This window comes from Amblyomma maculatum, chromosome 1 (assembly GCF_055883805.1).
Source record: "Amblyomma maculatum isolate TAMU_Amacu chromosome 1, ASM5588380v1, whole genome shotgun sequence".
Classification (NCBI taxonomy): domain Eukaryota; kingdom Metazoa; phylum Arthropoda; class Arachnida; order Ixodida; family Ixodidae; genus Amblyomma; species Amblyomma maculatum.
In genome coordinates, this window is record NC_139344.1 from 235,803,458 (window position 1) to 235,828,360 (window position 24,903).

At 45.7% G+C, this 24,903-nt stretch overlaps 2 protein-coding genes across 3 annotated transcripts in view; one reads left to right on the plus strand and one right to left on the minus strand.

The window, feature by feature from the left end:
• Positions 1-1,069: 1,069 nt before the first annotated feature.
• Positions 1,070-21,219, minus strand: LOC146205941 (peptide methionine sulfoxide reductase-like). Of its 2 annotated transcripts, XM_084590611.1 has the most exons (5): positions 14,725-14,825; positions 10,900-11,013; positions 7,647-7,828; positions 3,305-3,559; positions 1,070-1,396 (listed from the first exon to the last, which is right to left on the minus strand). In XM_084590611.1, the coding sequence occupies exons 2-5, from the start codon at positions 10,918-10,920 to the stop codon at positions 1,171-1,173; spliced, it is 684 nt and encodes a 227-aa protein (XP_084446737.1). In that variant the 5' UTR covers positions 10,921-11,013; positions 14,725-14,825; the 3' UTR covers positions 1,070-1,170. The 2 variants fall into 2 exon arrangements, with proteins under 2 accessions (XP_084446737.1, XP_084446736.1); XM_084590610.1 differs by lacking the exons at positions 10,900-11,013; positions 14,725-14,825 and adding an exon at positions 21,052-21,219.
• The window catches only part of LOC146205942 (protein FAM210B, mitochondrial-like), a 35,043-nt gene continuing 22,181 nt past the window's right edge, over positions 12,042-24,903 (plus strand). Inside the window, exons 1-2 of the mRNA XM_084590616.1 lie at positions 12,042-12,294; positions 16,266-16,338. Coding sequence (XP_084446742.1) covers positions 16,311-16,338 — 28 coding nt within the window. The 5' untranslated portion in view covers positions 12,042-12,294; positions 16,266-16,310. The remainder of the gene's footprint in view (positions 12,295-16,265; positions 16,339-24,903) is intronic.

The following is a 24,903-nucleotide window of genomic DNA, read 5'->3' on the forward strand; positions in this document are numbered from 1 at the left end:
CGGTGTGAACCCGCCTACAAGGAAGACATATGGGAGCCTTGTAACGCGCTACAACTATTTCTGCGACTACAACATACACACCAAAGTAAAAATGTAAAAAATAACGTATTTAGTCAATTAGCGAACTAATTAAAAGTCTGCCTCTGACTTCCATCGTAGCTCGCAATATAGACCCAGGGTTAAAATGAATCTGAAATAAGCTTTTATTTTTATTTTGAACCTAAAAATGCACCCGGTATGCGACCTCGTATCGTTGTGTATGCGATCCACAGTGCGTCGTGTGGCTAACTCTCTATTGCCCAATGAAAACACAAGATAAAGATTCAGAACTTCATCGCAAATGGCCAGTAACAGATTTTAGTGTAAAAATAAAAGGTGTACGAAAAAAAAAAAACACATTATTGCACAAATAAAATTATTTTTCTCAATATTTGTGGAAATGAATGCCTATATATTTAATAGCGCGCCGTTGAAATTTTCGGCTGTCCATTTAGGAGGTTAGCTTAGGAGCGAATTTAGAACAGGCTTCCCGAAATCTGTTTCAGACGTTTTTGTAGTAAATTCTTATTGTACGTACAGTCACGGACAAAATAAAATGGACCGTGAGAAGACTCTGACCGCTAAAGCGTGGTTCATTTTATTCTGTCAGTGACTGTACGTACAATAAGAATTTACCACAGAAACGTCTGAAACAGATTCGGGAAGCCTGTTCTAAATTCACTCCTAAACTAACCTATAGGCAGGTAATAGAATTGTCATGAATTTTCAATCAATGCGTGCATAATTTCATTTCCACAAATATTGAGAAAAATAATTTTATTTGTGCAATAATGAACCGTGAGAAGACTCTGAGCGCTAAAGCGTGGTTCATATTCTTCTGTCCGCGACTGTACCTTCAAGAGCATAAGCAAAAACTACGCCTGTTTAGGGATACGCTAGGTGTGCAATTTTCTCGCTTGCCGGATCTAGGTGTTGGCCGGAGGCGCACGCTATGCTGGCGAAGGAGGAAATCTTTGCGTTTCGACTTGGACAAAAAAAAAAAAAAAAAAAAAATCTTTATTGACAAGAAGACCAGAAGGTTCGGGGTTAGGTGGCTAAGCTGCAGTGAAGAACGCCACATGGAGTTATTGCGGCTTCCCCAGGGTGCGTGAATCGGGCTCAGCCATTGCCTCAGCGGGCTCTGCCTTTGCGGATGAGCGCACGCACAGCGTTAATCTGGTCGGCTGAGAGGCCAAGCCGGCCGCTCTCGGCGTCGAAGGAGGCCAGGGTGCCGAAGCCACCCACGTAGCCGTTGAGCCTAGTCGCTACGTGGCTTCTGGACACGTCCTTCATGCCCGACTGGACCAGGCTCGAATACAGCGCCGCCTGACGCTGCAGCCGGTACTTCTGGTGGGACCTGCGCGATTCATGCAGTCCGCTGCACTGTTGCCGACCAACGCCCGTTTTGTCCCCCGTGAGGGATGTTTTGGAGGTAATTCAACAGCACGGTATTCGCGCATTGTGCAGCATCATGAAGTGGAATCAATTTCTGATTTTTCATCCATAAAATATTTACCGTACTGTCGCATGACACCGTACACCCGCGGTCTGCTGAGCATTTGCTTAAGAGGACCCACTAAACATGCGGAAAACTAATATAGTTCCTAAACCGACCGTTAAAGGAGTAGACACACCAAAATATTGGATGGATGTTTTTTTTCTCCTTTTTTTCAGAATAATGCGCAAGGTTATTCACGGCGTGAATAGCTATCACGCGACATGGCAAGTGATGGAATTCATCTACTCTAGATAAATAATTCACAGTTGATTCTTTTTTCTCGTAGTTACGGTTTCAACCACTCATGGTTGTCATCTATAAGACGAGTTCTGGTCATGTGATCGAGTCATAAAACTTCTGCAAAATCACTACTTATTCGTATTCTGCGAATTCAGCTGTTGGACAGACTTGCTTAAGGGTTGTTGCGAATAAAAATTAGGAACAAAGCAGTGATTATATCATAGTATTGATGAACCGCATGTGACCCCAACGCGTCAGCCGGCGTTCAGCGTTTGCAACCTAAACCGAAACTGCTGGGAGAGAAAGACGGTTAAGTTCTCTATCGCTGTCTCACCCAATTCTCGTGGCTGCTTTTTTGTAATGTCCTACACAGCGTTCAAGATATAAAACACACAACAAAAATTTGATATTTCGAGTTCTTCAGCAGCAGTGTGCGCGGACACAGATAACCGACCCTCGCGAGCAAAAAAAATCCTACTAGTCCATTGCCGTGAATGCGGAGGATTTCAACACTAGGAATAAGTGTAATCCATAAAGAGCGTTAATTGTTGGACGTATACTCGATTAGAGAGTTTAGCTCACACTGCATTTAGGAGTTAGTTGTTTTATTTATTGAAGAGGATCACAACTGTATGATTGCGCCTTGACACCTTACACATAAGTTATTCGCATTAACATGCTACGAAATTCGCGGCTTATCTGGGATTGAGTTCTTAACAAACTTCATCACCATTGATGTGGCCGTCCTTTCCGTGATTACATTTCATATATGTTCTTTTTCGGTGATTCTAGTCATTTAATCTACTCTGCCTCCTCTCTCCCTGTTGTATGCATGGCATGTGAATGCCGGAACCCTCGACGAGCTCCAGACGCCTCTCAATTGGTGCGCTGGTCGCTTTGAGAACTTCCGTCAAATACAAAGCGAGACCAATAAACGTTGGTGAGCCTTTCTACCGATCCTATGAATGCAAATTTAATCCCGTTATTCCTTTGTTCCAGGCGCGTTTCGTCGCCGCATTTCTATGTGCCTTAATTCTATTGTGAAGAACCAATTCTGCGACGACCCTTGCGAACAAGCTTGGCCTCAGGCGAATTTTTGCCACGTACCCAAATGTAAGGCCATAAATATATATACTAACAGGCAGTGTATAGGCTCTCGACATCAGAAAAAACCAAGAGATCGGCGAGGCAAGAAAAGAGGCTTTATATATGTGCTACGAAGGGTGCTAATGCAGAAGCTTACAGCCGGACATTGTAGCCCAGTGTTTAATGCAAAAGAAAAAAAAAAGGCAGCCACAACATCACTGTGGCTTCCCCCCTTAGCAGGGTTCTTAGCTAGGAATCGTGCTTGATCTCTGCGAGAGAGTGCAACGTCACGCAAGTGAAGACCCGCGTGCACCTGCAGGGGACTCGGACCAAGGATACTAATGAGAGTGTTTGGCGTCTCCCCCAGGAGCCAAGCATGTGCAGACGGAAGCAGTGGCGAGTATCCTTGCACTTCATACACAGAACCGTAGTCAGACTTACTCGTCAGCACTGTAGAACTGTTCCAGCCTGAGGATCTGAGTGACGATGGGAGAGCGGAAATTCTTGCGGTGCTCCTCGAGTGATTGCTTCGCCTCGGCTTCCTGAACGTCATCGTGGCAGAAAATGGCCGACATGTACTCCTTGGTGCCACGTAGTCGGGTCGGATCGTGATGCACCCAGAACAGTTTCAGCAGCTCCTTGAAGCTGGTCTCTCGGGGATCGTACTCGACGCGCGTCACCTCGGTGGTATCGCCCCTGTGGATGATGACACAGGAGTGGAGATGGTGAGAACACAGCATATATTTAGAGTACTCCGTTTGCGGATCTTATTTTTTCTTTCAGAATTCCGAGGGTGAAAATCGGGCGATATATTTTGAGCTCGAATTTTTGCAGAAATCTGGTTATTCAGTGAAATGTGTCATAATGCTGGATACTCGTGATTTTCTTTTTTTTTTTTTTTGCAGCAAAAGACAAATCTGCAACTGAGACATGGCATGTTGTATTATTGATAATCTGGTGTTGTATTGGTATTTTAAATGGTATATGTATCACCGGTAATCTGCCTGCTCATGACACCGACATAAGAACGATGTCACTGGTTCCATCCCCGTTGTATTTTATGCATGGCGTACGTCCCACGTAACGAGAGAGAGGAATATAAAGTAAAAAACAATACGTGTTCTGCGCTAATAAAATTAAACTCGTACTGATGACAGTTGTCTGCGGCCTGCAGTAGTACTTTTACTTCATGACGTTCAAAACAGTGCATTGTTACAAGTTTAACGAGCTAGAGATACGCTAAACGTATCCATTGAGAAATTTGAAATACCACATGATAATCGGTGAAATTGGTTTCTAAAAAAAAAAAAAAACAACGCTTCTTTCTGAAAGCTCCTCGTTTCACGCTGTAACTAAAACGCGCAAAACTATTGTGACTGTTCCGTGTGTGGTATAACGACTGCGGCCTCAAGAAACAGTGAGCATACTGTGCCAAAATTTTGAATTGCGCGTGCTCAGCTTGGAACGAAGCACTTTTTCAACGTAGCTGCCATTTTCCAAAAACATTTTTTCCCCGGGTTCATTACAACTTTCTCTTAGAAAGTTTTTGCGCATATCTGGCAGTATAAAGGTAGATTCATTTTAACTGATGGATTAGCTTATCATTAAGTAAAAAATTGTATTTATTTAAAAAGGCTTTTCTTTGCTCTTGTCGGCCGCCAACAGTATGGATTTAGTTTCACTTGTACTAGAGTCATTTTTCCTCATGCTGCGTGGTACTCCTTGTGTTTCGGCTCAACTGGAACGAAATGTGGCAGCGTCACACTCTGTCGTCATCTGTATTTGCCTCATCCAAAAGCCTGGAGCCGCTGCTATTCGCAAAAACCGAAAATGACAGCCACACATCGTAAATCACCGGGAAAAGTGCGTCCGATGGTGAGCGGCAGTGCATGGAGCGTAGAATAGTGTTCGATACCAGTGCCCGACGAGTACAAAGGTTTCGAATATTTAACTGAGGGACAGTTTCCTCAGGTTCAACCACACAGATAGGATAGGAACCGCTTTTTTGTTGTTGTTGTTGTTGTACGCTCTTCCAGAAAAAAAAAAAATCAAGTCACTCAAAGTACGTCTCAAAAGCACAAATCCAGACAAGTGCGTGCGTGGAGTCAAAACATCAGCGTGACCGTTCTGCGTGTTCGCAACAGTGTACTGCTTGCTCATCATGGTGAAGCGCAGAGAGTTTTTGGGAATGTCTATGGCAGTCAAAAGGTTCTCAGTGCCCCTGCGTGGTCGAGACTAAGAAAACGGTGACCGTGATGATGGTTTTATTTTTAATGGAGCATGGGGAGTTTGGTCGAACATCCATGGATTATGTGATTTTTGGTCAGTACATGAAGTGGTGATATTTGCTGCTTTACCAACACAAACTTCAACAAAGAGATGCCAGACACGAGGACAGGTGGAAAGCTTGGACACCCAGTGATGAACAGGCGGGTAACCGGGAGCTCTGGGGACCGAACTTCACACCTTTCGCATACGGGACAGGGAATTATCACGCAGATGATTGAAACCTCTTTGTCTGCAGCTTTCCGTGCATATGAAGTGCGTTTCTTGAGAATAATGTCTGTTCGTAACCGAAAACCCCGCGACGAATCCGAGCGAGTGGCAGTGGTTCTACGGTGATTAGCCACCATGGTACAGACAGCGCAAATGGTTTATCGAGGACACGGTCAAAATTTTTAAGATGTCGGCTTATATGTCTCATTACGAAGTTCACCTAGTCGTCAGGGCTGTGAAGGTGATTGACACCTTATCTTCAACACAAGAACCAATGACGCAGTGGCAAAGGAAATTCAGCCTCTGATTTTTGGTAGCCCCCTAATTGTTCAAAACATTTCCGCGTTCAAAGCTGTAAAACCTTGGGTCAGAAAAATAATTAGACGGTCTCTTAGACGTCTCTTAAGAGGAGAATGGCGAAAGCCTACCCTTCCTCTCCTATCATTTGCCTCTCATTTTCTTTTATCGGCGTTAGTTGCAGTGCTACATATAATTGTAATTAGCTTACAGAAAAGGAAAGGCGCCATATCTATCACACTTTCTTCGGCAAGTGTGAGTTTGGACGGTACACCATCACTCCTGTCGCGTGGCGTTCCTTGGCGTGCGTTCAAGTGTGGCATTACAGATGGCAGGGACGCATCCCGCCTAGGCCAATCAAAACGCCGGGACACACTTTGTCTACGACAGCATGAGCCATTAAAGGCTTTCGCCATAATAAAATAAAAAAAAAAACGCATGAACGCTTACTCGTCCTCCTCTTCCTCCCGCGGGCTCCTGCATTATAACAGACAACAAAGAACACATTACCAGTGTCAATGGTACCACACTAGCGCTGGTAATATACAATTAATGCAACGTAGCCACATCCAGGTGTTCAGAGAAGAAGAGGAGGACTGCGTCTCGTGCAGTACATATCAATCTTGGTGCGCTTATCGGCAAATGCAAAACTTGCTAATGCATAGTATTCTGTCTACTCTGCAGCGCCCCCTAATTGCTGGTAAGTTAGCGCAGTTGCCCTTTATACTGAAGACTCGGGAATACGCAATCACAGCCACCGCTTGACACAGACGAAAAGTTCGGCCTTAACTTGCGTTCACCTCTAACTACTGTTGTCTTAAAATGCTAACCAAAATACGCATAGACGCACACTGCAAATTGTGTGGTGCTCTTCAAGAACCGACGTCTTTGTTCATATCCCACATTCCTGAAGACTTCGAATAAAGTCCGTTTTCTCTCTGTGTGTGTGTGTGTGTGTGTGTGTGTGTGTGTGTGTGTGTGTGTGTGTGTGTGTGTGTGTGTGTGTGTGTGTGTGTGTGTGTGTGTGTGTGTGTGTGTGTGTGTGTGTGCGTGTGCGTGTGCGTGTGCGTGTGCGTGCGCGTGCGTGTGCGTGTGCGTGTGCGTGTGTGTGTGTGTGTGTGTGTGTGTGTGTGTGTGTGTGTGTGTGTGTGTGTGTGTGTGTGTGTGTGTGTGTGTGTGTGTGTGTGTTGCCGAAACTGTGGGCTCATTGGTAAACCAAAACGTGCCGATATAAATCAGGGTGTTTGTATGTTAAAAGCCTCACACTGGCATCGCCTAGGGAAGATAACGGTCCGTCCGTACATGCTAAAGCGTGCTTGTCGCAAAAAAAAAAAAAAAAAAAAAAAAACGGGGAGTAGGGGAACGACAAACTTTCTACCGTATCCCCACTTCGACCAACTTTCTGCAGCACCTCCGCTTCATCTTTTACAAAATTAAACCTTCCTCCTAGCCATATGTTAGTTTATAGGAAATGGAACCGTGTCGCCGCGTGCTTAGAAATGCTTTTCTGGCTCTTCGAGCGAGGAAGTACAGAAGTGAAAAATTAGCACGTGGCAAGCGTGCCGCCGGTTGATGTGCTCTTGTCGGAATGGCTGCGCGTTCACTTCAGCCGGCCAGCTTCGGTTCTCCGCGGCCAGAAAGGCTGAATTGCATGAGACTAAGTGAGTTTCGAAAATTGACAAACTTATATGCCTATTGCTAACTGTGGGTCACAAATCTCAACAGCTTGCTTAGCTAAGTTTGCTATTTTTTGACGCGCGCCGCTGGTGACAATACGGTGCCGAAGGAATAAAGTGCAGCAGTCCATATAGTGGCTTATATAAATGGCCAGGATAGCGATATCATTTGTGGCTTGCATTTTTCCTTCCGTATAGGCTTTAGGGGTGCTAAAAGAGCAGCACTTTCATTGGCCTGGAAACTCAATTTACGAAAAATATGCCGTCAAGAACTGCCCACAGAGCAGGAGAGGTGCGCGAGCGAGCCCACTTACAATGCGCTACTACGGTAGGTGGTGCGCTCCTTCCTGGTGGCTCCGGCGAACCCGACGGTAGTCCGCAGCACCCCTTTGGCGGCGCCGAACATCGCCTCAGGCGACCAGAAGCACCCCATGCCGAATGTAGCTTTCTCGAAGGGCACATCGGGCTCGTACAGGCGCTTCGTCGATGGTTGAATCTGCGGACGTCGAGGGGAGAGTTCAAATACTTGACTGCTCGCAGGCATCTTGTAAGTGCCGGCGCATTTAAATTGTAAACAGCTTTATCTTTGGCGGCTTCGTGAGAACGACAGTAATGAGTTACAGGAAGACAATGCGCGCAAGGGTCAAATGTTCCAAATCCTGTTACCTGAATTTATGCCTTCGACAATTTGCGTAAACGACCTAACACGCATGTCATTCTTCAGTGCATGAAAGCTGTGCGCAATAGTAATGGAAAAATGGTTGGACTAATTCTGGAATAATAGAAGAAATCATGACTTTACTGCGTTCGATCTTGATGATTACCAGGTAGGCGTAGGCGATACTGTAGAATGAGCAACAAACGGAATCCTGGTAGAGTTACATCAGGTTGAACCAACACGTGGACTGAATTATATATATATATATATATATATATATATATATATATATATATATATATATATATATATATAGCGCTAAAATATCGCTATGTTCATGCACCAACAAGCCCAAAATACTACGCTTTTCATAAGTTTATTAAAAAAATATCGCAGTCTGGTCAAGCATTAGCGCTTACCGACATTTACAAGTTGCTAGCTAAAGTTAGCTTCATTAAACAACTAAAATGAAGAAGGGACTCCGGCTTGCGTGCATCATGTGCTTGATATTATTCGATGTCCCTACAATGTGGTCTGCACAAAACGGAAGTGATGAAAATTAATTTTGAATAAGTTTTGCAAGCACCTGTTATTACAGGTATGAATTTTTTTTTTTCGCATTTTGCGGCCTGTCTTTCCATACCGAAAAAATAGACCACGCCTGCTCCAAAAAGAAAACAAAAAGAAACTAGATTTGCTATCTCTGAACCCGCTCCGCCACATAAGGAAAAACGCTTGTCCCTGAAATTAACATTGTAAATTTTCCATAATTAATTGTGTCTGATTAAAGGGGTCGTGAAACGTTTTCCGGAAATTTTGCACGGCTTGCCTAAATGTAATCCTTATCCTGCATCATATAATATACCTCGATTCGTTTCATCGCCCGCGTTGATTTAATAGCTACAAAAACAGAATTTCGGTTTCCTAGCGCGCGTCCTCCTCAACTCAACAGATATACGTCATAGCGCTAAGCAAATGAGAAGCTCCCGTTGCCGGAGCCTGCTGAGCCAAAGTTGACCGAGCTCGGTGTATTTTAGAGGTTCTAATTGTGCCCTACTCTACGCTCACACAGGGTTTTTTAATATGGCCGACGTCCATGCCGACGTCCCAGGTTCCAGCGTCGCTGCTATGGCTATATAGTCGCTACTGTTAAAACATGGTTACATCGTGGGCTTTGAGCCTTACGCCGACGCAATTTTTCGGGTGCCAGGTCGGCGAAGATGGAGCCTGCGACCGGTACAGTAACACTTGCGACGAGAGGCCACGGTAACCGCGGCACAACTCCGGCTTGCAGAAGCCCCGACCGCCAGCCTCCCGATCCCAGCCGTTTCGGAACTGCGCATTGGTCTAGAGCACTATAGCATTGGTATGTATGTCCGATTCTTGCAGCCTAGCCTACGTTCGACCGTTGCGAGAGTGCGCAATCGCTAACCGAAGCTTTCGAACAGGTGCAGCTGCGGACGGTGCGTGCCGATGCCGACTGCTCTTGAGAGCATCTGGCGAGATCCCGGCGGCGACTACGTAGTTGAAGCAGCCGTCTGGGTGTTTCCCGCTTTCCGTGTAGTGCCATAGTTCAAGTCATCGAGCCGAAATAAAGGAAGCGAAGCTCGACACGCTATTCTCAACGATGCAGCGCGGAGGCGAGCAGTACACATACTAGTACGCGCCGCGGCGCCCGCTCCTGAAACACTCCACCCACCACTCGGATTGAACACACTTGTCGATTTCTTCAACCTGAAACCGTATTTACATCGTATCGTTAATGACGCCAAGAATAAAGAAAATAATTACAGCAGCGGCCGCACAACCAAGTTGTACCGGTGGTATGTGACTGCTCAAGACGTTGTTGTGCTCCATCATAAATGTTCACAAAAAAAAAAAAAAAAAAAAAAAAAAGAAGAAGAAGAAAACAACAATAAATAAGATTGGAACCATGGTCATTTGGAGTACCCGGCGGAGCGAGGTTAGTCGTCGTTACCGAAAATGAACTCGAGTGTCACCTCTCGCTCTGTTCCAGCGCGCAGCGAGAAGCAGACACCACCCGTCTTCCTCCGCCGCCGCCGACCGCGCGTCACGTGACAGCAACGATAGACTGCCCGGAAAGAAATGTGTTTGCGTGAGCGAATAATTGATACACTATTTTTTTATTTGCTAATTTTAACAAAAACCTATTATCTTAAGGGAAATAATGATTAATATCTGTGTTTCCAAACGGCTAAACATGACGTAGGCGAGTACTTCTAATTCCGGCCTACAGGGTCGCATGGTCGCTTCAGGAACGCAAAAATGCTGTGATTTCAGAATGGTATTATTAAATGCAGAAGCAATATTTCGACGAGATATTTTGGAATCGGCATGCCTAATGTTTACCGAAGCAAGGAAAATTGCAACTGGGCAGCTACATTTTCGTTTCACGACCCCTTTAAGTAATTCAGAGAAATTTAATAAGTACTCCGAGACGCCCCATGCACACCGCACACGTCAAGCGCAATATGCTTTCTTTTTCCTTTTTTTTACCCAGCTGCGGAATACGCATTTTTTTTTTAAGTATTTCCTCAAGTTACGTGCAAACCACGCACCTGGGAAATCGCCTCCGGGTTCGAACACCACTGGCGGTATATAGTCTTTTTTTTTTTTTCGAATTTATAACCAGTCATTTCCTAAGCCATTTCCTATATTCCTAAGCCATTTAATGAACACCCTAATTCTCCGCTGATCAATGACATGCATTAAAATAGAAAAAAAAATCTTTATTCTTTTCTTCGTTTCGTTTGCGTTTACACTTTTCAAGCTGAAATATGGTTGAAATGTGACTCCCATGACAAGAAGAGACTAAATCACTGTGCCTCTAGAAAACAAACTGTTATATCTTTGCTAAGTCACTAAAGGTGATAACCGGTATTACTTACTGCCCCTGAGCCGGTCCCCATTCTCGGGACCGCAGAAAGCGCCGCTCGGATTATGACATCACCGAACAGATCACTGTTGCTTCCTTGAGAAGGCGTCGTAATGTTACCTGCGCACTAAAGCAATTTTTTTTTTTCGGGCGTAAGCATTCGTTACTAATAAATACACCTATGCAACACGCGAATTGTGCGTTATGTTGAGAAAGAGACGCGCGAGCCTCAACGACCGGAAGAAAAAGGCCACGGCACAAGCGCTCGTCACAAGGTCACAGGACGACACAAGGTCGTTCTGATTCACGTTTTCTTGTCAAGATGATATACACCTAAGTTCTAACAACATTCTGTATAAAGAAATGATTTGTGCTTCTTTGAGCGAGAAAGAAAAAATGGCGTACGTTCGCAAATAACCTTTCCTTGCTGAATCTGTCAGATTTTGGCCAACGCTGGTTTTGCAAAGTCGGCTGCAATTTCATGATTGATTTCCTCAAACCTCGCAATTTTCACCAGCTAGTCTTTTGCGGAAGTTTTTTTTATCGTTTCCTGGTGTCTGAATAGTGCTGTGGCGTTGAATGAATATGTTCTGTCATGCCTTTTTCCTTTTCTGTTACAAAGATATGGTGCGCATGGGTTTTTGCGATAACAGGCAGGGGAAATTGTGACCACAGGGCCGCTATCTGTCAAGGCATGGTTCTTTTGTTGTTGAAAAAATGTTTTGTCGCTTTCATATTCTGAGCCACACTTTAATCAAACAAGGGAACACTGTGCTAATACACAGACGAGGGCCTTGCGATGAAAACTCCACAGTTCTGTTTCGCACACAAAAGAAAATTGCGGAAGCCACGATGTAATCACTTGTGAGTTTTCACTTGATAATTGGCTGCTCGATGACCACAGGAGTGTGAATAAGCCGCCTACTCGTCGCTGAAGACACTCGGTAGTGCCAGCTCCGGCATTTTATACGCCCCTGCGTTGGGAGGGTGTGAGGTACGAGGGGAGCGCGGTGCAAATGTCTCTCTTCCCTCTCCATAGTATTCAAACAGTGCTATCAACACGTCATCGTTTAAAGCCGCGGAAGAGACATTGTTCACTGGAAAGGAGGCGAACAAAAGCCAACACAGCTGTGATATATTCTGCAAAACGAAACAGCTTGGCCGCGCGGCTATCTTCCTCTGCATGGGACTGCGTGGACGCCGCATAATCAGTGCTGGTTTCGATCGCGCTGAGTGGGTCTGCGAGATTAGATCGGTCCCATCAGCAACCCTCTTTTGTTCACAATGTGGACGACGCGGGGCCTTTCGCGTGCGTTGCGCTGTGCAAAGCAGACGCGAAGGTGACAGCTAGAGCGCACTTGCTCGCAAACAGCTGCATGCGGACGACTCGAAAGCAGAAGGTCAGAAGGTGCGTACACATGCGACTCTGTCTCCCGGCGCGTGCCACCAGGCAGTACGAGCAGTGAACTGCTAGGCTGCTGAATGCGCGCCTTCCCGCGTTAGTCCACGTTGCACGCGCGTTGCATGAGGCGTTGAGCGTAACAACGCCGCACATACAGGGACGAGCTGGGGCCACGAATATTCATCGACCCGCTGAGTACTACTAAGTGTAGCCCAGCTCCGACATCAAATATCTTAGATCTTTAGTTGGAATAGGCGCGGAAGAGATGTCTGAGATGATATGCATGTGCCGCCTAAATGGGGTGAAAACTAACATATTATACTCCTAGAGCACCCAGCCCACGGGAAGAGTCCTATAGTTCATGTATTGCAGCTCTCGGCCGCAGAGACTGTCAACTAGTTATAGGGACAGGAGCAGTTCTTGTCGCCTGTTTGCTGGATGCTGTATTTTTCCGTCATTCACAGCCATCAGCATGAATGTGCTCAGAACTGAATTGTGGTAAGGTATTGGGTGTTGAATCCTCCAAAAAGATAATTGTAAGCTATTTATCAAACTAGCAGTCTGATTATCAGTATTATATCTAGCAGACTACGACGCTGCGCTTACAAGTTCACACTTCGGCCATAGGCTGTGTTCCTCGGCCGTATATACGCGAAGAGCGAGGCGAAAGGATAGCCAGAAGCGTTCATTGTCTGAGCACATTCTATAGCGCCAGATACAAGCCCCTCGCTTTAATTAATCACTTTGCATTATGCTGTTTTGATTCGAAACGTTTCATAAACATCTTCTTACATAGAGATCTGCCAGTGTTGCGGCTTTTTGGTTGATGCTGCCCCGCTGTGTCCTACGAAAATTATTTCCGAGCGCGTACTCCTTTGGATGAGGAGCCTTATTTTTTGGGTAAAACACCGTTTCACCCGATTCTTGCCCCTTGAAAGATTTTTTTAAAACAGAATGTTCACCAGTGAATGCCTCTTCTAGAGAACGTATTGTTCCAGAGCGCAAAGGTGATGTTGCAGCAAGAAAACTAGCAGCGTTAATTCCAGAGGTGTTTTCAGTCAACGGATGATTTAAAACTTTAAAAAACTTATAACTTTTAAATGATTCACGACGCGGCATAATTTGAAGGTAAGCTCGAAAAGTGGATTTGAGAAACGAGATATCACACGCATGCTCATCAGACGTCTTATTGACATCGTTGTATCAAACGGTACACACGCTAATTATGCCCTGCTCTAACCTCACTTGCATTTGAATGGCCGCTTATGTTGAAGGAGTAATTCCGCGCTGTACAAATCAAGGCAGGCATATCTTTCACTGAAGCTAAATTACCGCACCGGAAATGGTAATATACGCGGTGAAATAATTTTAATAAATGAGAAGAAAAACAAGCATGATTTTGCAAAAAAGCGTTTAGTGGATCCTATACATTTCTTTATTGTTAACAAATAATTAGCAAAACGGGGAATTTTAATTTAATGTCCCCCAAGAGGACGAGCGCTTATTGACTTTCTTTTCAGGAATTCTGTCTGGGCTAGTTGGTTCATTGCTAACTAACGAAAAAAAAAAAAAAAAAGTACCAGTGATAGAACGCGGACATAGCTAGGAGACACCACACAGAACGAGCGCTGCCTGTGTTGTGTGCTCCTTCGTACACGTTCTTTGGCCCGTTTTTTTTTTTTTTTTCGTCAGTTAGTCTCTATTTTGACGCAAAAAAAGAAAGACCCGAAAAAAAAACTATTATAGAACTTTTTCCTGAATAACGTGATAGCCGGAGTTGAGCTCAAAAAAGACTGTCCAATATTTACTCTCCCCCAAAATCCACGAAACATATTTTTCAGAACCCAAGAACAAAAGACCTTATAGATCAAATGTCTGATAACCAGAATAGTCAATGATGTACGTATGAGATAAAAATAGTAATATAAAAACTGGGGCCTTTTGGAAATGAAACAGATATGCTACGTGAGCATGCTGGATATAAAATTGCGTCAAACATTTTATGCAACCGATCAGCAAGCTTTCATAATCGTCACCGTCACCATCAGCAGAGCTAAAGGGAAAGAAAATTTTTTGTACTGTTTCTTCGGAGTCCTGCGTCAGCCGTGGCCATGTTAGCCGAAAAAAAATTACTGCGCTGGCAAAAGCTGGCTACAACATGACATAGTATATGGGCACGTCATGGAAATGGCGAAAGCCGCAAAATGACCCCGCCAAACCGCAAACACTGCCGGCAAGTGCGTTACGGGAGGCTGTGAAGTGACCTCAGTTTTCGGCACCTCGTGTGAGAATGCAAAGGGCCTCACACGGTGCGCGATAAGCACCGCACTACGACGGTGACGACCTATGAGGCCCAGATTCGGCCGCAGCGTCAGCTAAAGACACACTTCTCGCGCTGTGCAACTTCACATGAGAAGTTGCCATAGTTTGTCATACCTAACTTTGGCCACGGCCGGTCTCGAGGATTACCATCGTTTTCACGGGCCGACGCCAACGCTGGACACTTTTAGAGCGGCAACTCTTTTAGATGCAAGTCGATATCCGTGTCGGCACGGTCATTGTCCCTGACAGACCTTTATAAGTCAATGCGCCACAGCTGCAAAATACATGAGGGAATTGTGACGCGTCGGCGCGGGTATTTAACGCGGAAAGCTGGGCGAGTTATTTAGATTCAACGGACATAGTTCGGTTATGATAGGGACGAAGGGAAAACAGACATTACAAACGCTGGTGTCTGTCTGTCTGTGGTGGTGTCAACTAGCGTTTGTGGTGCCTCTCGTATGCACTTCTGTTGAGGCGCAGGTAGGATGGCCGCTAGGAGCTCAGGGGGTTTGGCTCCTCCCAGCTCTGCGTCGCTTGCCCCTTGGACACCCGAGAAGCTTTGCAGCCTCGTCCCGCCGTACAACCAGACCGCGGGTTTCACTGATGCCGGTATCAACAAGCACTCTCTCTCACGCTCGCTCCTTGTTTCCGCGCTCTCCTCTCAAGTTCGTTCCCCTCTAAGAAAATAAGCACTCAGCTTTGAACCTCTGTACGAGCTTTTAAAGGGCCCATAAAAAGCTATTCACTAACACAACAAAATGCGTAGAGCGATTGGTATCCCATAATCCTCTCCGTAACGCAAAAGTATTAAAGCTAGCTTCATTAGCGCCGAACATTTCGAAGATTGAAAATGATGCTCCTCCACACACCCTTGCACGCCGAGCGCGCAAGAAAAAAGAAATGTCGCGACGTCGCCCCACCACGCCCCGTCCCGCTCGCGTCACTTGGGAGAGTCCAATGAATGTGCGCAACCACCAAGCCCCGATGACTTCATCGGGGAGGGAGAGCGCGGGGACCTGTTGACCTAATCGGCAGAAAGCGGCCGCCAGGAGCACTTTTTTTTTTTAATATTTGCACGTTATATGCTCCACTGACTTCATTTTATTTGACTTCAACCCTCACAAGGACCACCTCTAATGACTTCCTGCGTTAGAATACTACCGCAAGTAGCGTTTCAAGGGCCTTTTAACCCTGGCAAACTGTGTTGCCGCATTGAATATCCCCCCCCCTTCCCCCCCCCCCCCCACACACACACACACAGTTTCAACCTCTAGATTTCGCGATACACAATACACTGGAAGGGAAACTTGCACTGTGAAATACGGAGACACTCTTTCCCGTTCAGTGGTCCAGGCCCTGGAACGAATTTTGTGTCAATACTCCCGTCTCATGACTTGTCGACAGCGTATTTAATGCTACTAGCGCGAGGCGAGGGCTCACATATGTGTGTGGTATGACTAAGTCATGAAACTAAATAATTAACGGCTTATTGTGTGATAGCATGGTGCTAATAAATTGGTCATAGATTTAAACGTCCTGATTTCGATAAGTTCGTCACCGTGTGGTGCTTCATAGTTTTTCAAGTTATTTTGAAGTCTGTAACTGACTTCTGCTCCTACAGCACTCAAAGTGGCTTGTTTTCTGCTCGGTTTCAGAGACGAAGACTTCCACCCGGCGCACTCACCTCCTTGGCGTTTTCCATGAATTCTCACGCAGCCTCCAGCTCAGGTAATAAACGAGAGGAAAGAAAACTGGCTCGTATGCCTATTTAAATAATTCGTGATGCCAGTATAAATCACGCAAAGTACATGAATTGACTTGGGAAAACAACACGCAATTATTATATTAGCGCAGCAAAAGAATGACAGTAAGGTTTGGTGAATCAACTGCTCCTGTTATTGATGAAACAACGAATATATTTTGTGCAAAATCGCTTACTCTCCGCGGTAAATGGTGTGGTGTGCGTCTTTAACTTTTACAGCGCAGGTAATTTTTAATGCTCCACCGCCGTTTCAGCGTCCGATCGGCCGTCAGCACAGCACGCGCTGATTGGTCCCATGCGTGCGGAGTCCGCCGGAATTTGCCAGGAATATAGCGCCATCTGTCGCCCTCGGGGTGATCTGCGCATGCGTACTGACGCTCGCGCGGTAGACGGTAGCAGTAAGCGGTAGCGCTAAACTAAAAGTCTCTATGATGTGCGTGGTCGTAAGACTGCTTTTGCGTCTAATGGCGCGGTTACAGCCATATACCGCGTATGGACATCTGGGCAGTACAGTGAATGAAGGGATTAAAAGGGGGGGGGGGGGGTGAAATGCAGTCGATGATGCCTAATGACGTCACCCGCGCAGAACCGCTAAGACGCAGCTGTGTAAGCTTCCGCAGCAGTAACGCAGCGCCGGCAACGACCAGATCGAGCTGCAAACGCTACTTCAATATTATAATTTGTATAAGGAGCTTTTACATTCAAACGCAGAAATCACACATACCAGCTGCACTGTAATTCAAGGCAGCGCAATTACGATGTTCGATAACGTAGTGACTGCGTTATCGAACATCGTAATCGCGTTGCCTTTTTTAATATGTCATCTAGCGCCACGCGTGGTAACTGTATATGGAGGCGTCATGACTTTGTCAGACGCCTCTGCGATAGCCTTCCGTCTGCACCCTGCCTTATGCACAGATATTAAAACACTCCTAATCACAGCCGAAAAAAAAAAACGCAAAATATCTGCTAAGCGCGATGACCCGTAAGTGAGAGGAGCAGCCTCTCATGTTTTGGCGAAAAATATCCCATTTTGATCGAACTATCCAAACTACAGACGTGTCTTTCATACAGGATTGAGCCCTATAGAACGCCGTCATTTACGGTTTTTTTGGAACTGAAGCTTTGTGACACTGTTCAACTCGCGGAGTCTAGCGGACGCAGGACTGAGAGGTTTTGCAAACATCTTCAATGAGCTTTCGTCTACTGTAGCCCGGTGACCAGAACGTGTCTTCCAGGTTGAGAAACGGGTTTCTACGATAACTTACGCTATAACCGTATTTACCTTGCCCTCTTGGCACCGTTTCGTTGACTGCTACATTTCATGACACTGCCTGATGTTAGCTTGCAGACATCAGGATAACTGGGGAAGACGTCTTTTACGGAATCGCTCCAGAACATATCATATTTAATTCTTCGTTGTTTGCGGGCACGTTCCTGCTAGGTGCATAGGCAGATTGTCCTTGGCGTGACAAACGACAGCACTCCGCTCGGCTGCAATGACCTTGGTCCACCACATCCGGCACATTTGAGAGACGCTTGAAGTGGAAGGTTCTTCACTTAAGTTTCGTCTCTTTTATTTCTCGCGAATGGCTGCGCAGAGCTGGCGCCTTGATCAACGCAGCTGGTTCTAGTAACGTTGGCCATGATGGCGTTCCAAATTTTGAGGGGAAGGATATCGTTTAGCCAACCCGGCGCTTCTCTTGGTTGCTTTCCAAACAAGGCCGAAGCAAGTTTTTGCTGAGAGTTTTTGTTCACGACATGTGGCCTCGTGTAGTTCGAGTGCGGTAAGAAGGTAAGGAAAGAACGCCGGTGCAAATAAACATTCTTTTATCTGGCGACCTTTAAAACCAACGCACGCTGGATATGGCCTTGAAGACCTAAATAAATATCTGACTACCAGTTTAGGTAAGGGTGTGGCGAATAACGTTTATTTCCTTCTTTTTTTCTTTTTACTGAGTGCGGTTTGGTTCTGGAACGCTTCTTTACCCATGCTTCTTTACCACACACGCATTTCCTCGTGCGTCATAGGCTGTTATTTCTTTGATGAGAAGCTCCCTTCCCTTTTCTTCAGTTCCGCCTAGCTTGCATCTTTTTAGTGCCATTGACAGCTGAGAGAGTCGGGAACAATACGAAATTTTTAAGGAGAAAATGAAAAAAAGGTAGGTACGTATAAACTTAGTAATACTGTTTGATTTAAGCTCTGGTAGAGATAGGTGATGAGCTTTGAAGAGGAAATACACATTGAAGTCTACTTCCGCTTTGCGTGCACTCAAGATAACCTGCAACCGATGGTGGTCCAGGTCAAACTTGCTTATGCTACAAATATGGAACCTGAACCTTGAATATTTGAGGTGTACAACGTCACTGTTTATTCAGAACTCAGAAGCCGTAATCCATTTCCCATTTTGCCAAGCTTCCATTTCTCATTTCGGATCTGTTTGGTATACTCTGAAATTGACCACTGTTGTTGGGTGACGAAGCCGTGGCTTTCAGGCATCCTGAAGGATTGGCCCATTAGCGACTGCGCCTCAGCATTGGCTGCATGTGGTCATAACCGCCTATATTTTCCATAATATAGGAAGCTAATGTGCTTATGCGCTGCCTGCGGGGCTCTATCTTGCGATTTCTGTGACTGGCATCGTTGCTATCGTCTGGTACAGCTGTCATGATGACGTCCTACCAAATGAAATAGGAAATGAAAGCTTATGGAGTACAGCCCCAGATTGCAAAAGAAATAGACGGAACTCCTGAGGCGTAACGCATGGAGACTTCTTCCACAGTCCTGGCTTCGATTATATATGCGGCGTGCGTGAAGCGGAACGTAAACAAGCGTCGAAACACATGAACAGATGCCTTCATTTGCTCAACATACAAACATGCGACAAATGCATCATTGCAGTTTCCTCGTTCCGCGTATCTGCTGTACGAGAGTGTCTCAGTAGCCGGTCCACGACTCAATCTTTTCAGCTTTCCTATAAATCTCTTTGATGTTCACACCGGTATCATTTTTCCCGACTTTTAACTCCTTCAAAGTGTTTCTTGGAATAACATTCTGACCAGTGCATATCCTGCACTCGCGCATACAAAAGGGCCAAGCAAATATGCGTGGAATGTTGCAGCGCAAGAGATATTTGCTACCGGCTGCAGAAGGTGAGATCGAACGCGTACGTAATGATTTCAGTGCGCTTTTCGGGACACATGGTGGTAGAAAGTGACTTGAAAGTACACTGCCTCGTAGAGTCTTTTTGCTGCCTTGAAACATGTAAATAGGATAATTAGCCTGCTAAAGCAAGCGGTTAGGTCAGCACTAGTTGATGTGGAGGATATCAGGCAACAGCATGTTCAGACACATGCGTATGACTTTTTTTTTTTTCTTGTACGTGAGGAACGACGCTAGTGAGTGGCGAGATAGTGACTTAAATATGTGATACGTGTATCACGAAAGCCTGTGAGTGCTGGTTGCTAAATGACGCCGTAATACGCCGCTTTAATTAGGGCTGCGATTTGGGTGAGTTGGTAGCGATAAAAATCGCAGGGATACAGGATGAAACAAAAAGCACGCAGTATAAGGGTGACTGACTACTCTCTTGTTTATTCTTCTTATACGCGCGACCCTTATATAATTATTTTAGCTCGAAATTCACCAAACAACAAAGAAAAGGTCGACTCATAATACATATGAACCCGGAAGGCCACATTCTTCCCCTTTGGTGCATGCGCACAAGTGACGTTATATACGGTTTTGCCGGATAAATTGTTGACATCTTTATCAAACAGTGTTACTAATGGATCTCTTAAACTAACGTCTTTGCTGTTGCGACTATTTCTAAACTTTCACATGTTAGCTGGTTTTTACGCTTGCCGAGAATAACGGTGTGAGAAAAGATCAACAATGTGCGTTAAAATGAGTCAATCAATGATCAAAATGGGAATTATTATGCCAAATAATGAAAATTATTCCAATTGCAATCAGCGCCTGTGTCGAGTGCTCTGTTTCGTCTTATGTGCCTGCAATGTTTAAAATTCGTACGCGTTTCTCCTGACAGTAAAGGCCGAGCCGACTCAATCAAACGTGTGTCATGACTTGTGCCCTTTCCCTGCCATTCGTTCTGTCTGCTAAAATGAACTAGCTTGGTGTGCCGTGATTTTGCGGGGGGCCTTGCGAAAGAGGTAAATGTTAAGCAGATGACAGACGCAGAACGCATAAGATAGAAAGATGTGCGCGCATGGCCACCCAATCGTTACACTCAGGTGAACTGTTCAGTCTACAAAGTCCTACAGTGCTCTGTCCTGTCATCACCAAAGAAGCCGCGAAACGGAGCAAGGATGCGCTGTAGAAACCATTTGCTTTTAGTAACCGCCGTGTGGCGAGGAAGATAATGCATGGGCGCATAAGGCAAGAAAATTAGTCGGTTCATTGTAACATGCGCGAAAACTTGTGGCACATGTCATAAGAATCAACGAGTCCGGTGCATGATGCTTGGAACACTTGCTGGTCTCCATGCGAGCAACCTGCCCTAGTGTAAAAATCGAGATATGTGATCTTGGGCAGCGGGTGACACTACGGCCGATGCCCGTAGGGCACACCAGCTCAAGTGACGGCGCGTAACAGTGTTCTCATTAAATTGTGAGCACAATGCGCGCTCACAAGTTGCCCGCAGGAGATGATGACTTACGGAGGTGCGGAAGCTGACGATTCGGTCGTACCACTTGCACGCGCTCATGTAGAGCTCCGTGGCTAGGACCGCTAGCAGTCCCATCAGACGCTGGTCGCCTCCCGGCGGGCTGCTCGTCTCTGAGGTCTCGCTGCTAAACTTCCGTCGCGCGTCGTTACCGCGGTTGTCGCTGCTCGACCTATTGTGGCAGCCCCCCTCGACTTGCACGACCACTTGTGTTGTGCTGCTTCGCACCAGCCGTACAGCGCACCCGTGCGTTCGACCTTGTCGAGCCCGTCAAAACGACCCGCGTAGCTAGCGTTCACGCATGTGTCCGATACGGGAAACGGGCTGCTTTTAACGAGAGGGCAGCTGGATCTCCGCGCCGTAATTTTCTCTCCCCGACAGTTGGTTTGCTCAGCGTACGCCTGCTCAGCAAATTCCGCCTAGAAGGCGGAACTGCCTGTCGTATATGCTTCCAGGCTGCGAACTCGTCCCTTCTTATGCTCAAGACACATCCTAACAAGCTTTTTTTATTTATCTCCGAGTTCAATGCCGTTTATGGCGATTCCCGAAAGGGGCTCTGAAACATATCTCTTGCCCTGTGAGCTATGAAAAAAAAAAAAAAAATAAGCCAAACTCGGGGAATGTGAATATAACGGTCTGCATTGCAATGCATCCATCCCCTAAGGTGCGCGCGGTATTTTTTCTCGTAGGATCTGCGCATCTTGACCCGCAAGATACTCATTTTAACCTCTCTCTGCAAATCGCGCCAAACTTCTTCAGCATTAGCCTCACAAGCTCACGAAATGGACAAACACTTTAGTTTGTGGGGCTGCCACATCGCAATCTATGGCGCTGAGCATCAAAGACTACCCCTGGAACTTCTGAATGTGTGGTACACCCACTAAGTTCCTAAGGCCCTCAAGACTCTTTGGAGCGAGCCCAGGAAGTATTTTATAAATCAGATTCTGCATTGCGTAGGAAGATCAAGTTATTCAGCACCTTTACGCACCTTATCACGGATGCTCTAATTTTTTTTTTTTCTCTCAGTTACGAATACAAATATTCCCATTCAATTACGTGATGTTTGCCCGCAGATGGTGCCAGTCCAGCTAGGTATATCAACCGAAAATCTATAGCGGACATTTTTTTTTTTCCTTTTCATATGTTTTATATACGTAGATAGGCGGCCACTTTCTCAGTTGATACCATTTTAAATCTAAGCCTTTTGGAAAGGTGGTCATCTTGAATAGTCAGCTGCGGTGGTCACCCCACATAGATAATCATACAGGAAAGAATGCTGGGAAATGGGCGTCGATCACATTGCCTTGTTGGATAAATATTTTTAAATTGTTTTTGGGCGCTTTCGTCTTTCCGTGCCCATGCGGGTGGGCTAATTATATCGCACACTGTCTCATAACTGAATTTCTCTGGAGTGAACGCCCCGGCTGGTTCTAGAAAATTGTGGCCCTAATTGCCTAAGCACCTCGTACGTAAGAACGGTTCGCGACTTTCTGGAGCCCGTGACTAAACAATCGTGACAGCAAATTATGATTAAGGCAGACAGGCTGAGTACGGGTAGGGTACCGCTGTAACACGATACAATGTAGCTTTGAAAATTAGACCTCTCGCCTATTTGCTGGCGAGGTACGTACGGTCTCCACTTCGCCGCTAGAAAAACGGAAAATAAAGTTTCTCTCCTATGCCTGTCGAGCTTTGCCTCCACTCCCACAATATTCTGCTCCCCAGGTAATTTCTTGAGGGATAACACCGCCAAAAGTCTTCCAGAAGCAGCCAAACTCCTGTCCTTTCAAAACGCTAACTAACGCCCCAAATTTCAACTGCGGGGTTGGCTGCCACAACTTCGCAATCCCGTCAAGTTTCCACACTGCTCGTCCCTCAGTATTTACTCATCTTACCTGGAACTCGGAATCTCGGATAAAGTACTTATATTTGGACAAACTACTGTTTCGTGTTCCACCCTCTCGGCATTGGCAAACATACCAGACCTGCCATTTTCGCGCGGTGACTCCACGGTGACTGAGTAACTATTGTGCTTGCCTGCTGAGCCAAGCACAATCATGTATGCGACTGAATACTAGCTCCAGTGGCTGCACTTCGCTCAAGACGATATACAAAACTTCTCGTGTGTTATGTGATCTCAGTACACGTAAAATAACTCCATGGGTGGTCGAAATTCATCTAGAGCCCCGCGCTATTGCTTCTGTCATATAGCTGATGTGGGTGGTGTACTGCGGGACATTAAAGCCTATAATTACATATACCATGCCGTGCCCTGTCGTACCATACCGTATCGTACCATGCCATGCCATGCCATGCCTTACCTTACCATACCATACACTACATCATTTATTTCGGTCAAAAATCAGAGGGTCTCATGTCTCGCAAGAGGAGAATGGCGAAAGCCTACAGTCATCGAAATCATTTCATAGTCATGATGAGTCATGCCTAGTCACTGTACTCATTACCACTCATAGCTAAGCATTTTTACTCATTTAGAATCAGTTGCGGTCATTTCAAGTCGTCGTTTGAGATATTGGTCATTACAAGTCATTTGTAGTCGTTATTAACCATCATTATTAGTCATTAGCATTAGTCATTAACTCTATCGATGTTTATAATTTTATTCATTACCTATCATCATCCTTAATCTCCCTCCTCACACGTCCGCCGTTTGCGAGTGACACATCAACGCACAGATTTTAGCTTTCGCCTTAAAACAGGCGCCCAAAGAATAGAAACAGTTCATAAGCCCGCAGCAGCAACCTCGCGCATTCGTCGCAGGTCTGGCGGCCGAGTGCTCCTGTAGCGTTACCTTTGCCCGAGCTTTTCGCACCCAAAGCTTGATCATTGATAAACTTTGATAATCGGCTTCTGGACAAAACACTTCGTCAAAATTAGAACGCCCCAAAAAGTGACTGTACAGCTTGGTAATCTTTTGTGTGCGCCAAATCTCGTACTAGAGTATGAAAACGCGGTATCCTTTGCTGGGCATACTTCAGCTGACGTAACACAACCTTCGTAACGGCCTGTAAAATCAGCGACGCTTTGCTATACGCACGACAAGATAAACCTGCCTGTCAAGCATTCACTCGCACATTCGCGTCTGACCGGCAGGGCGCATTACCGCAAATTAATCCCACGTTTTAAGAAACGAAGTATGGGTACGTACTTCCACTCATCGTGACGTTCGGATCTGTCTTCCTCGTCGTACAAATACGTGGAGAAGGTTACCTGCTCTTCGTTGTCCTTTCTTGCAAGAGACGAAATCCCGCGCTATGCACTCTAAAACATCAATTAAATGCGACACGTAGTACGGGGATCAAAACAACTGCGTGTTGCAGATCGAACTGTGTGTTCGAGCCAGTGAATTCCGTGGTTCATAATTACCTCGGACGAAAGATGGTGTTCAATAAGGAAATTGCAGAGGTCTTAAGAAGTGAGCCAGTTCGCGTAAATATTGAGTTATTCCTTATTTCGAATAAACAGAAGCGAATACATACGGTAGCCATGAAAATGCCCGAAGAAGAAAAAAAAAAGACTGCCAATCTTCAGGCTAGCTTGCACTGTAAAAATTGACGCAGACGATTATGGTAGTCAGTAATTCGAAATTCTTCGTCGTCAGCGGCGTGAACGAGGAACATGCCTCCGTTTGTACGTTCGTAGGGCAGCGGTGCAGTTGTGAAGTTCGGTTGGGCAGCGTCACCAAGCAGCCAACCGGAAAAAAAATTATGAGGACGAATCCCCCAGGCCTCAGGTCATCCTTGCGAATAAAGATGAATGAATGAATGAATGAATGAATGAATGAATGAATGAATGAATGAATGAATGAATGAATGAATGAATGAC